Source organism: Gasterosteus aculeatus, chromosome 17, assembly GCF_964276395.1.
Source record: "Gasterosteus aculeatus chromosome 17, fGasAcu3.hap1.1, whole genome shotgun sequence".
Lineage (NCBI taxonomy): Eukaryota > Metazoa > Chordata > Actinopteri > Perciformes > Gasterosteidae > Gasterosteus > Gasterosteus aculeatus.
In genome coordinates, this window is record NC_135705.1 from 3,853,565 (window position 1) to 3,868,787 (window position 15,223).

General features: G+C 42.5%; 2 protein-coding genes across 2 annotated transcripts; one reads left to right on the forward strand and one right to left on the reverse strand.

Annotated features, from left to right (window-relative positions):
* Positions 1-211: 211 nt before the first annotated feature.
* On the forward strand, positions 212-2,739 carry rps10 (ribosomal protein S10). Its single transcript, XM_040204887.2, has 6 exons — positions 212-324; positions 778-927; positions 1,606-1,780; positions 2,149-2,226; positions 2,372-2,427; positions 2,653-2,739. The coding sequence occupies exons 2-6, from the start codon at positions 778-780 to the stop codon at positions 2,692-2,694; spliced, it is 501 nt and encodes a 166-aa protein (XP_040060821.2). The 5' UTR covers positions 212-324; the 3' UTR covers positions 2,695-2,739.
* Positions 2,740-3,395: 656 nt separating this feature from the next.
* nudt3b (nudix (nucleoside diphosphate linked moiety X)-type motif 3b) lies at positions 3,396-12,020 on the reverse strand. Its single transcript, XM_040204883.2, has 5 exons — positions 11,450-12,020; positions 10,012-10,122; positions 7,396-7,440; positions 7,210-7,294; positions 3,396-6,912 (listed from the first exon to the last, which is right to left on the reverse strand). The coding sequence occupies exons 1-5, from the start codon at positions 11,546-11,548 to the stop codon at positions 6,716-6,718; spliced, it is 537 nt and encodes a 178-aa protein (XP_040060817.1). The 5' UTR covers positions 11,549-12,020; the 3' UTR covers positions 3,396-6,715.
* Between the last annotated feature and the right edge of the window lie 3,203 nt (positions 12,021-15,223).

Below are 15,223 nucleotides of genomic sequence, written 5' to 3' on the forward strand. Positions count from 1 at the left end.
TTCTAATCGCTTAGAAAAATCTATTTTTCCATGTTTAGTTTAAAACATTATTTGTCATACTTATGTTTTGCGACATTCACAAGAACCTTGGATTGAATTTTATAATGTTTTGTTCCTTTTAATCAAAGGAGAAGCATTGCACCAATACGTTTACACTACAGTGTGTAAACATAAATATGCACCACGCTGCGTGAACGAGGCTGTTCTTCCCCTCCGCACCAGCAGGGGGCGACGTCACCTCCTGCGCGCGCGGGTCGCGAGCATAAACCTTCCGGAACAACGACGGTCCTTCCTTCCGTCTCCGGTCCCATATCAAGTGGAAAGGTAAAGACTGACCCGGCGTAGAAATCTAAATATATCTTCAACATCTCACGTTCTATTAAACAATAACGCTTGATATTCGATTGTCGGTAGTGGCACAAAAGACCCATTTAACGTATTTTAGCCTCAGACGTTTTACACTCGCGGGTATTAGACGTGAAAGCTGGGAAGTGACAACGGCACCGATCTCCATTAATGGCTGCCGTTTCTCTCGGTTGACGCGGGCCACCAGTACCTTTGCAGTACAGTACACATCAAAGCGTTTGAGTGGTGATGTCGACACGTTAAAAGAAACGCACTACACTGATTTAATACAGCCTTCATTTGTGCGCCTTCGCCTCCATTCGTTTACATCAAGCTGTTGCTAATGCGGCTAACTATGCTAACACGGTGTAAGCCGTCAGGAGACAACGTGTCCTCGGCAGAAATTAACGTCTGATTGTGTCTCTCGCGCAGATGCTGATGCCCAAGAAGAATCGCATTGCTATCTATGAGCTCCTCTTCAAGGAGGGGGTCATGGTGGCCAAGAAAGATGTCCACTTGCCCAAGCATCCCGAGCTTGCTGACAAGAACGTGCCCAACCTTCATGTGATGAAAGCGATGCAGGTGAGCGGGTGATTTCTGTGTTTTAAGTTGTATAGAATTGGACCGAGCGGGCGACCTGTTCGTTTCCCCATAGAGCCAATAACAGGCCAGCACTTGCATGATCAGTATAACTCACGGTACTGTGCTGATATTACTTCTCTTAATGACAATCGATCTACTGATACTGATATCTGTGAAAGTACTAAAACAACCAAAGTTCTGACTTTGCTGTTTGCTGACATTTGCAGAAGCAGTTGTTCATGTGTGATCAGATCATAAAGCCACTAGTCTCTTTAAAAGACTACAGGCGGGATCTATTTTCATTCAAAAGGGTGGAGCTGACTTTGATGATTTGGCTGGTTTGGGAGGAAAATGTGATAAATGCTCCGTGTTTAGCGTTTAGTTAGTGGCACACGCTTTTGAATGAGGGGCCTTTCGACGTTACGGGTGAATGCACATCGTGGAAATATGTGGTTCAGTTTTTCATTGCACGATACAAAGGCAAAGGGTGCTTTGACGCTCGCAAGCAGAGTAAGATGCAGGTTAGACAGATGAGGAAAGCAAGTAATGTTCCTGGTGACGTTACTTCGATAAAACTCGTCGGGGTCTTCTTTCACGGCACGGAAGGATAAGCTTACATTCATGTGTCTGTTGTACTTTATCCAGTGTGAAAACCACATGTTTGTGTTTTCCCCCCAGTCCCTGAAGTCCTGTGGGTATGTCAAGGAGCAATTTGCCTGGCGTCATTTCTACTGGTACCTCACCAACGAAGGTATCCAGTACCTGAGAGACTTCCTCCACCTTCCCCCGGAGATCGTGCCCGCCACCCTGCGTCGCCAGACCCGCCCTGAGACCGCAAGGCCCAGGCCCAAGGGTAAGCTCACTCATGTGCATGGTTTTTAATGTAAACCTGCTGAGGGGAAGCATTCTGTTGATCAGCCTCATAGAATCAAAACCTGGGCCTGATAACCTATTGATTTATTATTTTAGTTTATTTTACCTGGAAAGAAGGAACGTGTAAATTGGCGACATGCGTTTGAATAACTGGCAGACTAAAGTCGCCTTAGCTGTTATTCGCACAATAGTTTAACTTTCTTGGAGCCTAATAATTTATCTGCCGCCAACGTGTGAAACTTTTGGATAATCCCCTTTTTCAAAGTATACATATTTTCCTGATTCTATCCTGTTATTTTCAGTAAATTAAACTTAACCGGACCTGAATTTTCGTGTTTATTTTTGCAGGAATGGAAGGAGAGAGGCCCGCCCGCCTCAACCGCGGTGAAGCCGACAGAGATACATACAGGCGATCTGCTGCACCCCGTAAGCATTCTTCATATTAGTCACATGTACCATGTGTTTTAATTTTGGGGTATTGTTTCAATTTGTTGGTGGAATGCTTTCCTTTAAACTAAACATGTTTGTATAAGAACATTGGCTGACTTTGTTTATTCCTAACATCCATCAGCTGGTTCTGATAAGAAAGCAGAGGCCGGTGCTGGAGCCGCCACAGAATTCCAGTTCGTAAGTACTGCGCCCATCTTTTCACAGTAAAACCCTGTGAATTATCTTTCCTAAACATGCTGCCCTCTTTCCACCCTGACCCATTGTTGGCTCGTGGGTGCGGTTTTACAATGGCTGCTCACTGTGGCATTTTAGTTTCAGTACAGATATTATCGGGTCATGGAACTTGATTGTTTTGTTGAATGTGAGATGGCTGGTTTACTGACAAATGTTTCCGTGTTGCAGAGAGGAGGCTTCGGACGTGGCAGAGGACAGCAGCCTCAGTAAATTGCACCGCTTCTTTCTGTACAATAAAGAAAATCAAAATACAAATGTCTTTGTTCATATTAAACCTTTTTAAGGGACTTCTTTGATCTCATTAGCTGGACTGTGGGAGTCGCTTGACCTCTTGATATCTGATTAGAGTGGAGTTTCCCTTTCACCGACATTCCTACTGTCCTTGCCGTATTGTCACAAGGTGCTCCATGTTAAATTGATAAACCCCTCAAACTGATCTTTCTTTAAAACATGTAAATAAGTTTTTTTTTTATTTTTTTAATTAGGTTTAATACATTTTCTATGTTGGAGTTGCGAGAAAATGGTTACTCTTCCAAATGTAACGTATGGTTTCAGACGTCTTTAACTGTTGGAACATGTTGAACGCTTTCTGTAAAAACCAGTGGCTTAATGGTCCACAGACCTCCCGCACGAGTGTCTGTGGACCCCAAATTAGGTTCTAAATGTGATCTGTGAGGTTGTAAAGTACCGTTAATGACTAAAGGTAAACTTGAGTTTACATTAAATGTAAAGTCTGCTTCAGGCGGCTCTTGATGCCGTTCAAATACCACTCTGGCCAACAGGTTGTTGCACTGGAAACATAACTCTTATCGCTGCAGGCTACAAGCTTGGTATTGTGGTTTTGCTGTATGAGACGAGTGCCGCAGGTCAACTGATCACATCGTGGCAACATGAACAAACTGACACCGTCCTGAATGTGAAATACTGGTTTATTTGTTGGCACATTTATATTACAATCTTCAGTCTGTTCACACTGGTTTTATTTCACGTTCCCAAATGACAAACGAAGGGAAAAGAGGATTCCAGTGACATACCTTGGAGAACATTACGAGTATGCAACTTCAAGGCTGAGGTGCACGTGTTCAGTTTGAAAGTCAATTAGTATTTTGGGAGATCTTTTAACCCTATTTATCAATTTAAGTGTAATCTGAATGTTCCAATCCTCAGCAGCAAGGGGATGTTTGGATATTTTTGTTTTGGCCACAAGATGGGGCAATACATACGTATACCATCACCTTTTGGATTGAATTAACAAAGGAAGTGGCTTTATTTGTTCTCTGAATAATTCATCCTCTTCATACGTTCTGAAGCTTCATTGTCATACTAAAAAGACAAATGTTAGAAATCTGCATGAGATGAGCCCAGATCTCTTTACATATGACAGGAAGTGCTCTATTGAGTTAGAAGGGAGTTGTAAAAAGAATCCTTATCAATGGGTGCTGCGTTAGCTATCTACACGACATTAGCTTGTCAATAACACAACGGATTAAAGAACCGACTAAAGAATTATATGGATAAAGAACAAGTGGTCGTTAATAATTCGGTCATTGGCTGTTACGTGTGGACGTCCTCCTCACATTCATTTTGACAGTACCTGTCACCCTCATCCAACCAGCAACGCTCAACTCAAGCGTCAAATTTTGATTTCTTTTTTGATGCCGTGTACAGATCCAAGCCCTCGCCGTCCGGTTGCGCATTTCAATAAGGACTTAAAAAGTCTCATCGACACAAAGTCTGTTCAGGAAGTGACAGGTGGGGCCTCATAAAGGGAGACATTGGCCCCCACGCGCCTCTGGCACCCTGCAATAAAAATAATCAAAGTCTCAACCTGTTGTAGAGGAGACTTCGGACTCCTTTTTTCCATGGGAGGGTCATAAAGGAGCCAGGAGGAAGAGCCGTGAATAAATGACACCCTGGGCCCCTTTTTCCTTCTTGCTCAGATTCCAGTCGTGTTATTTCCCACGAAGGCCTTTCTTTCTATCTACTTACGTTTCTGGACGCATGATACTGTGGTTTTCTGCCAATATTTAAACTTAATTGAACAAAATTTGAACCAAGATGAAACCATTTCACTCGTTTTCCTTCAGAAACATGGAGCTCCCAGGAGTGTCAGCAATTCAACAATCAACAAGTAATCACGGATTAACTTGTATTAGAATACGTTCCTTCCTTCCTTCACAGCTGCTATAACCAACGCGGTTCATGACACTTTGCTAAGTGCAAAAAAAAAAAAAAAATGCTGTAATTATTTATAAGTTATAAGCACGAGACAGCGGACAAAGTTAGCGTCTAGCTGGTGAAAATAGTCGAGCACTTAGTTGTGAAGAAGCCTGTTTTTTTACCCTCAGAGGTCGGTGGAGACCAGAACCGAGATGCAAGGTCAGAATAATCAATCTCAAATTTGTCAGACGGACACAAGCAAACATTTCCCCGTAGTACGATAGATCCATAAAATAAGCAACAGTTTACCTTAAAGTTTGCCGTATTAACGTAAGTGACTGCAGCTACCACAGATCTAATCATGACCAGAAAACCACAGAATCATTGGGACGTTTTGGAGAAGAAACCCTGCAAGAAACTCCAGCTCTGCTTCACTTTTCGGTCAATTAGTGGTTTGGAAACTCGGACTATCGCTGAGCCAACAGACGGTATTCCTTAGCTGGTACAAGTTTGCTTTGGTTGGATAAAAACAAACACATTTGGGCTCCTCCCTCTCGCCAACCACCAAAGCCACATTCCTCGTCCGCTCGCCTCCGACGTACCGGCTTCCATCTCAAGCTCCTCCGAGCCTCCGGTGAAATGACACGTCCGACTCACCGGGGAGCGACAGGTGTTTCTGTCCGCTCCCCTTTTGATCTATACAGAAATAAAACAATTTACAATAAAAACCTCTAACTTGCTATCTACAAGCGCCTCCAGTTTCACAGTATTGAGCCCGCCGCACCGAGGACGAGTGACGCGGCTTTTTGCCAGACGTTGGAGAGAAAGAAAACACATGAAAACAAAAAGCTAGTATCCAAAAGCATTTTACATGTTAAAAACAAAAAAAGGTCTCAAACTGTACAAGGCTTGTTTGTTCTGCACCAGCATTATAGATTGGATTACTTTCGATGTTTTGGAGTCTTTTCCCGGGATGCCGATTAAATAATGAAAAGGGGTGAAAAATGAATAGGAAAATGAGCACGACGAGTGCTCACCAACGTCACCGGTGCTGTTCCGAGCAGCGTAAACAATCGCTTTTGAACCAAACTGAATGTGAGGAGTAAAACATGGAAATGGGTTTTTAATAACTTAAGTGATATGTGTGGCATTTTGAAATTGCAAGTCCATGATTTTTAAATCTTCTACTCTCTCAGGAATTGGAGAGAGGGGCTTTGCAGTCAGCCGGAGGGACGGGGTTAAACAAAAAGGGATCGAAGGGGAGGTGAAGACGCTGCGGAGAAAAGGGGTTTCACTTCGACGTGGCGTGTAAACATTCTTCCACTCTGCACAGTGGACACGACGCTCTGTTGGAGGACTGAAGCCTGTAGTGCTCGGCTAGCTTCCCCAAATGAGAGAGGAACACAAACTAGTGTGTGTGTGTGTGTGTGTGTGTGTGTGTGTGTGGGGGAAGAGTCCTTGAGACATCGATGACAATGATAAGGGAACAAAAAGAATCAGAAAAGACCTCATAAGTCTGTCGCAACGTAACAGTGCTCATGCAAGACAAGTCACTTCCCACAATTCGGATCCTTCTGATACAGACAACATATCCTATCCTTATTAATGGGGGGGGGGGGCACACTAATGGGCACATTCATTCACAAAAAAGAAAAAAAAGAAATAGATATGTGAAAAGAAAGAAATGGAGACTTTAAAAAGACCACCAAAAGCCTTCCACTTAAGCACTAAGTATACACTTTTACATTACAACAGTAAAAAGTAGTTCTTGCATTCAATAAACACCACGCTGAGGGCGCGTTGAGGGGGGAGAGACGACATTTCATGCAGTTGTCAGTAAAAAGAAGGAAAGAAAAAAAAAAAAAACAAGGTTCAGGGTGAGAAATTACATTTACAAAGTGTTTCAGACTAATCACCCAACACTGGTCATCAAGTGTGTGCCACAGCAGCTCTGGCACAAAGTAGTTGGCAAGGCAAACCATGTTATCGAGACAGAAGAGAGGAGAAATGACACGAGTAAGAGCGCAAGTGGTGGCGAAAGCTCCCGGCGGTGTCAGAGGGATGGTTTTAGTTATCTGATACCCGAGACGGAGCTCTGATTGATGCTGTAGGTCGGGGAGAGGTCCCCACTTATCGTGGCCACCAGCGGCGTTCCGTTACTGGTCAGGCAGCTCTCCCGGAGAGCCTCGAAGTAGGTGGCCTGCACGGGCTTGTGACACCGCAACACTCTTATGGCATCGTCTATTTTAAACCATTCCCTTTTCCTCCCTGCGGACAGAACGAGACAGCGTTGTGGGGACGAGTTGAGACACGACACAGAAAAAACCATTAAACTATTAATTAGCAGCACTGTAAACAGTGCGAAAATGAAAAGCAGGAGGTCACGAAAACAAAGCTGGTGTTATAACCCCCCCCCCCCCTCTCTAACAAACATACAGTGAAATCCCTGAACTGTAAGGTCACAAAAGCCTGGGAATGAAATAAAAAGCTACAGACAGCATGTGACTGTTGAGACTTTAGTCCGTATGATCCCCATTTTTTACAAGTAAACAACTAAATCTTTACCAATGTTGACCGAGTCCTCCCAGTCCTCCAGCAGCTCTGTTACAATAAGGACATAGACGAAGGTTCTGTGTTTCCTCTCTTGGTTCTGGAGGGAGAGGGGATGAGATATTTTAATTAGCAAAACATACAAGGTCAGTTAAAAAAAATAAAAAAAAACACATAAAAAAAATAATAATAATAACGCACCTCAAAAACGCCAACTAAGCGCCCTAAAGTCCCCTTCACACCCGCCTGTGAAATAAAGAGTTGTTCAAATTGTGAGTAAATACAATCGCATACGGTTACAACAGAGAACCAAGGGCTGTTCTTAAATATAAAGAGGCCTGCACACTGTAATGAAATCCAACAGCCTGCCAGTCAACATTACATTTTGTAACCGTGTTTGTCGAGTGATTTTTAAATTGTGTTGCAGTGGATTACATTACGTCATAACATTTCATTCCAATTCTTTGGTTGTTGCAAAATCCTACGAGTAAAACAGTTTACTTAACTTCATTTGACCCAAAAGCAGAAACTCTTGCTCAATTCATTTCACACTTAATGAGGTTTAATTTAGCCAACAGTAAATAACATAATACGATTAGTCTACATTCTGGAACAACTTATCTAGAATTAAGTGAGTTTTTTTTTTTTTTTACTTTCCTGACCGATCTGTAATTATACTACAGGTGCCATTACAGTATTAACTATACAATGGTTGTATAATATTGATTTTATCAGACAGACAGTCGAGATGACGTCATTCACTCTTGACGCCGTATGGACGCAGTGCAGAGTGGCTGCAGTGAGCCAACGTGCACTAAAAGCACGAGTAATCGGCCCGGATATGTCAACAACTAGGAAGGAGAAGCCCTGATAACACAGTGTGTGTGTGTGTGTGTGTGTGGGGGTGTGTGCGTGTGTGTGTAAGAGAGACGGAGGTTCACTATGGAGCTTTACAAATAAATAGTTATTGTACCTTATCTTAATGTTCAAAATATCAAACAGGAGTAAGGGGGGGTGGGTGGGGGGGACTCGTCAGTATCTCTTGGATCCCAGATACTGACAGCTTCTCTACAAGATGTTTGCAGTAACATAAAAGATCAAGTACAAAAGGTCACAACTCTTTGCGGATATTCACCGTTGCACCCGAGCCATTCAAATGTCACGACCTTTCCTAGAAGGAGGATCACTCGCTTGTTATCTTTAAACTTAGCGGCAATGGAAAACAATAATCTCCGAGGCAGAGCTCAACTCCCAGAGGTGGACAGCAGGTCAGTTTTAGATACATAGCCAAGCCGCTTGCTGACATCTTTGCAGCTTCTTCTTCAGGTTACAGTTTCAGATCTATAAATAAATGTCCACTGCACTCGCTACGCCATGGACAACAACTCCTAAAGATCTTATGACAAAGAACAGGCCCACCACTACAGATCCCAAAGACATGCCGGGGATCAAGTAATAGGCCAAAAGTCAACCTGTACGTTTGGAGATGGAAAATGTTTCCCATTTCAAGCATTCGTGTAACTGAAGACTACTGGGTATCATCTTTGGGAGCGGATGCACCGCATCAAGACTGCTGCGAGTTATGCAGTTCTCTCCCGTGTCTTTCTGGTGCTATCGAGCACAAGACGAGGTTGTGAACATTCAGATAGCGAACAAACTAGCTTTTGGGCTGCTTCGGACTGGCAAGAGTTTAAAAAAAAAAATGAGCACAAGCAATCTCTCACATGGTCATCAGAAGGATTAGGATATGTCCTGTTACACCAAAGTCCAATAAAAAGCTCAGGAAGCCACAGGAGGTGGGGATGCTTGGAGTACCGCTAAGTAACCAGAAGATGTTCTGTGCATTTTAGCACATTTAAAGCACATCAGTAATGAAGTGACAGAGCTTTTTTCAACCTGTGAAAATGCGTCGGCAGGCTACAGCCTCCTGCAGCCGTCCAAACTACCAAACAGCAGGAGAAGGGACGATATCCGCATTAATCACCGTGATGGATCACACACACACACCATGAACGGCTTTATATGGTCGGCGACGCGCCACAAGCTGACAGCCGGGTGAGATTCAGTGTCCTCGGCACCCTGTCTCCGTTCTGATCAAAATGTCCAAGAGATGTACGGGAGCTACACAAGGCGCAGACCCGATTACAGGGACGGACTCAAGATGTATAAGCAGTATTATTGAGTTTCAATGTAGGAAAGTTTACTAATTGCTACAGATCCTCCCTGAGACTCACATGGACAAACAAAAATAGACGTTTTGTCCTTGAAACGGCCTCCGTGACTTGACTTAAGTGGTGAAAAATAGTTGTCTAAATCAAAGAAAGTGAAAGCAGATGGTTTTGCTTTGTCTGCTGCGTTTGTGGGATTGGATCGTGCCGCAGTGAAACTGCTGAGCGGCCAGTGTTCAATCTCAGTGTGGCCTCATTTGATGCCTTGATGCTGCTTTGTAACATGACGCTATGATGCAGCTTACGTGTTGCTAGGTTCTGTCCCTGTTCATGCAAACAAGGTGACTGCACAGACTAGATGGGTTTTGAGAGCAAGGTTTTAGGCCCGGTGTTAAATGCAGATACGATTTAGTGGCTGAAACACAATATCACGCTCGGAATGGAAATCCATTCTGAGAACCGTATTCCTGGCTACGAACAAAGTTTAGAGAGGATTATTTCACATTCATGGATCAGACACATGGGTCGAGTGAAGTTCGTAAGTGGACTTTCAACACGGCAACTGAATTAGAAAAAAACAACGTAGAGGGACCATGTTGTAAGCTTGATTAAGGGTATTCGAACTATGAAAAACAGTTAAAGAACCCACCTCTTCACACACTTCTCGAGCAGCAGCAACACTGGAATCCTCCTCGGGCTCCATTCCCCCTCCAGGAACTATCCACTTATCGGGATGTCGACTACTGCTTACCAACAGCACCTGTGAAGCGTCCCATACAAAAAATGGATACGCGTTACAGCCTACCAACACAGCTAACCGTGCTCCATGGTTTGTGTTCACACAAAGCCACTGTTGCCCCATGGAGTGAGATTATTCAGTGATGCGTGTTCATAATATGAACAAAAAGAGCCAAACCCTAACATATGACACAATAGCTACCAGTAAACGAACATTCAAGGCTATCCGGAATGACCTGGAGCCAAGTTAGCCAACTGGAAAAGTTGGTGTGTAGCTGCAATAGTACCGTGAGTATACAGTATGTTGTGAGGAACGCTCACATGTTGGCTCACTATCGATCTAGTAGATAAGAGGTTAGTCTCTGGTGAAAGTTTGCATCGATGAGCATGTCAGGCTGATGTGTTTCCTGTATTCAGAAGCCCGTGTTCACGATGTGGCCTGTACTTTTACCAGAAAAGAGGAATTAAGTCTCCGATCGCTCTCCCTCCCTAGTAATGTTTAAACTACAAAGAGGTTTTAGTGCGTGTTGTTGACTGGATATCAGCTTTATAAAACAACTTTGACTGGTTTTCTGTGGTGGAGCGCACGGAGGTAGCGAGAGGCAACACTCGCAGTTATGTCAACTAACGTTACGTTTTTTTTAACACAAAACAGGTTTTGAGTGTGTCATTAAGCTGGCTGGATGATACAATATTTTAAAAAATACGGATTTTGAGTCATAAAAGTCACCATCGTAAAAGAGAGTAGCGGGCTGCGCGACCGGTGTTGTCCGTTAGTTGAAGCTAGCATGGCTAACAGTTACATCAGTCCCATGTTTGGCTATCGATACCAGTTGCATTAACACTAACCCAGTTAACGCCAACATTTACTTAGCTCGCCAAAATCCCCCGTGATATACACACATCTCAGCGAGTCACTTCGAAAGACTAAAACAATTATTTTGACCCACTCGCCACAGTCCGGGCTCTGGGCTGCGGTCGCTGGCCGTGAGCCGGCTGCCCACAGCTGCCACACGGCTACCTAGCAAGCTAGCGCTAGCGTTAGCATGCCGCTAACAGGTTGACTCAAAGTAACGCTGTGCATAAAAACCACGAAGGTGGTTATATGCACAGCTGAAATATGCTTACATAACATTCTTGTTAAGTAAAAGCTCTAAACTAAAATGTTTGATACAAAAACGACAGTCGACAACACGGGAGCCTGAGAAACGAGTTTCTATCACGGCGTAAACCCCACAGCTGTATTGATAAAAAAACAACGTTACAGACAGAATACGTTGGAAGCAGCTACGGCGGCTAATGTTAGCATGTTAGCATGGCCCAGCAGACAGCGACATCCCCGGACTCACCTCCTCCTCACTCTCGCTCCTGAAACATAGGCAGGCGGCCCGCTTCTTGTAGCCGTCCCCGTCGTACGTCCGGGTCTGGTTTGACTTGAGCTTCATCATCTCGAAAAGGGAATAAAAGTTCAAAAGTACAGCTAAGTTTTACCACTCGTAAAGACGACGGTTCGTAGGCGCGAAAAGTCCTCCTCCGGGAAACCTCGGCGTGTCACTTAAAAGAAATAACTTCTTCTTCGCTTCATTTTCACAAACCCTGGCACATCTACGGCACGGTCGCCATTATAAGGAGCCGCTTACGCCCACGACGTAATTTGAATTTTAACAGCTCGGGGGACGTAAGAAAAGTTCCCACCCGCCGTTGAAGAATTGCAGCAACGGGGCGGAGGGGGGGACCACGCAACACCACGCTCCCGCTGGAGGGAGCCGGCAAAGGAAACTGGTACTCTGGGCTCCAACTGGCTTGTGACGGCCACTTGTTCGAGGCGGATATAATTAAGTGAGTTCGAGGCCGACGGAGGTAGCCGAGGCATTATGACGCAATGATATTTTAAAAAATGTTTGATCTGTTCAGGTTTTGGGCGATTGGCTTTCAGCACCGCAGGTAATGGACGGCGCCCACATATGTGATTTAAAACAGGTCAGACGCGTCTATTAAAAATGGTTTATAACACATATGAGTTCAGCCGTGTTCCATAACTAACTGTTGTTTAATATATTAGATAATCCACAATCTATTAACAACAGCAATATTAATTATTTCATTTGAATTAACTTTTATATTCAATGGGTTGCCTTTTTAAAGTTCAGAGCTTTTTATATTATAATCATCCTGGAAGTACTTTTTATTTAAGGCTAACCTGCAATATAAATATACTGATATTTACACATCTTGACAAAATAAAGTGGTAACTTTATTATGACATCCAGATTCATCAATTGGTTGCAGACATCTGTTTTTTATTGTGGGTGTGCATTTTTTAGCAGGGTCCTAAAAAATGTCTTGGTTAAGGTATTCAAAGGAATGGTAAAAGCAGAAACAATAAGCAATAACAATACAACGAGGCAAGGTGACTAGTTAGCCAATACTCCTACAACTCATTTTCAAGCCAACATTTTAAGCAATAACAATACAAACAGGAAAAGTGACTAGTTAGTCACTTTTCCTGTTAGTCAATAGTCCAACTAATTTTCAAGCCAATATTTGCCTGTTTCAGCCTCTATGTTAATTTAACGTTTTACTTTTCTGTCTGTGGACTTTGATAAAACAATTTTAATAAAGCATGATAATGATTTTAAGTTACGTAACTCAACCTGTACATTTGTCCAGACACCTCTTCTGTGCGGCAACAATATATTCGCACTTGACAATCTCAACTCTTTATTATATTATATCACTTTTATTGAAGGATAGTTTTACTTTTTTACTTTGTACCCGTTTTGTTTTACATATTTTAGTCTTCACAGCAAATTTAGGTGAAACTGGACCAGTTCCAGATTGCTGACGATGACTAGAACCTTTATTAATCGTGATGAATTTGGAAAAAAATGGTCCCCTTCAAAGTTGGTAAAATGATAATCTTTGAATAAGGGACAAAGCATTTAACGTTGGGTCGACACCTCATGTGTAGACTACAATATGCTCACACTTCACAATATCTACTCAGTATCATTTCAGTATGACACTTTTATTTTGATAACAGTGCTTTATTTGAATATTGGCATTTTATTTTTTCCCAACTAGGACAATCTCTACTTCTGGATCACTTGTGGAGTAAAGCTTGTAAATTAGTTAAGACATCTCTAATGTGCAGCAGCAATTTAATCACGTTAATCTCTACTCAGATTCACATTTGCAACACACTTTTTCAAATCTAATACTGTTTAATTTATCATCAATTTTATCATCAATTAAAAAAACAAACTCAGGACCAAGTGCAAAAGAGAAGTTCTGGAGAGGACATGTTGTAAAGAAAGCTCACAACTCACAATAAACAAATACAAGTTAAGGTGAACAGGATATCAAACAAAGATGTAGCTGCAAACCGGTAAAGCATTAAAACAAATTCATATTCCAGAAATATTTGATTTACCAACTCTTCAGTCTCCACAGTGCAATTTACCCACACTGCAAATTGTCAGCATAATGAGTTGTGACACAAAGCTATATTTATATTCTATTCTTATGGTGGATTGCTTGCTCATATTTTAATTTTATTGCTTCTTTAACGCTCCTGTTTGTCTTTTTTTGGTTGTAGCCCGATTGCTTTTATTGGTCCAAAAATCAAATGTCCCTCTACGGATCAATACAGCTTGCTCCCATCTTATTTACTTACATTCCCCACTAAAGTTTAGGATTACAGATACTGACATTTACAGATGCTGACATTTGAAGTGCATCTTAACTTTATCTCTGAAAACATCTTGTATGCAAACTCGTTGCCTTTATTAATCCAAATCCCAGCATTTCCCATCCAAAAGCTCTTCATCTTTTCAAATAAAAGAGTAGATAATTGTCATAATATGTATATATTAAGTAGATGTGTAGGCCTAGAGTTAGGGCAATTACATTCTTCACATGCATAAACCTGCTGATTCAGGAGATTAACACCCCTGTGTTGAGCTTAGTTGCTGCTGATATATCCTATTAAAGTTATTTTAAGGAGCCATTAAATTGGTTGAGTGTGATTTGGCCGTCTAGCTGTGAGCAGTTAATAGGCACAATTAACATATCATCATAATTAAACTTCAGGAATAATATATATTATACATTTTTAAGAAGAATTCAGGAGTTAAAACAAGATAGACAATTAGAGAGCAGTGAAAGCAAAATACAGAGGTTTAAAAACAATATGCTCAAACCCCCAAATGTATTCTAATGTAGTGTCTGATTTTGCCAGGCTAGGTTTATGAGGATACATGTATTGTATTGATGTATTTAATTATTGTATAATTAAGATTAAACTGCTGGCTAGGCTGAATCCAAAACACAACTTACAAAAACACAGTAAAATATGGTTCCTCCTGGGCTCTTTTAAAAGCGTTCTACTCCTTCAGGAGGACAACAGCAAGATTCCACAATCAAGCATGTCTGTAAAGGGTCACACCAAGAGCTTTCCATGTTTTTGTACTATCTGCAGTTGCTACGGCAACCACTTCTCCTTTGCAGGGATTCACAGGAAGGAGCAGAGACACAGTCCCTTTCATGTCCAAAAGAGGGCGTGCACGTCTCTCAGTAAATATGTACAGTAGGCCTATGAGTCAGGTTTTAAGAAGGTGTCCCACTTTATATTGAAAACGCATACAAGGCAAATGATTCACGTGTGGCCTGCCGGTAGTAACACATGCTGAATAAAGACATGAACAGTTGCCAGATGATTTAAAAGCAACCGCTCATCGAGCCACTTGGTCCAGCTACTGCAGTTTAGCCTTTGAGCTTTTCCAATGAAGACATGATGCCGGGTCACGTTGCCGAAGATCTGCTCTTTAACCGCAATTCACAGAAGGTACATTAGTCCGGGGGTTAGAGAACGGCGCTGCATGTCGGAGGGCTCGGTAGATTTATGAAGGCACAGGCAGCCGCCCACTGTGGGACCTAATGGGCAAATAATACTGCGCTTCCCCAGGAGTGCTTGTGCCACTTTTAGCATGTTTTACTGTGAATAAATAAAACTGGCATGACGTGACATCCAAACTATGCCGGTAATGGACCCAAAATCCTGCCTGGCACTAGGAAACAAGAGTCCCACAAAGAGCCCTGCTAAGTTGTGTTTTTGTTATATT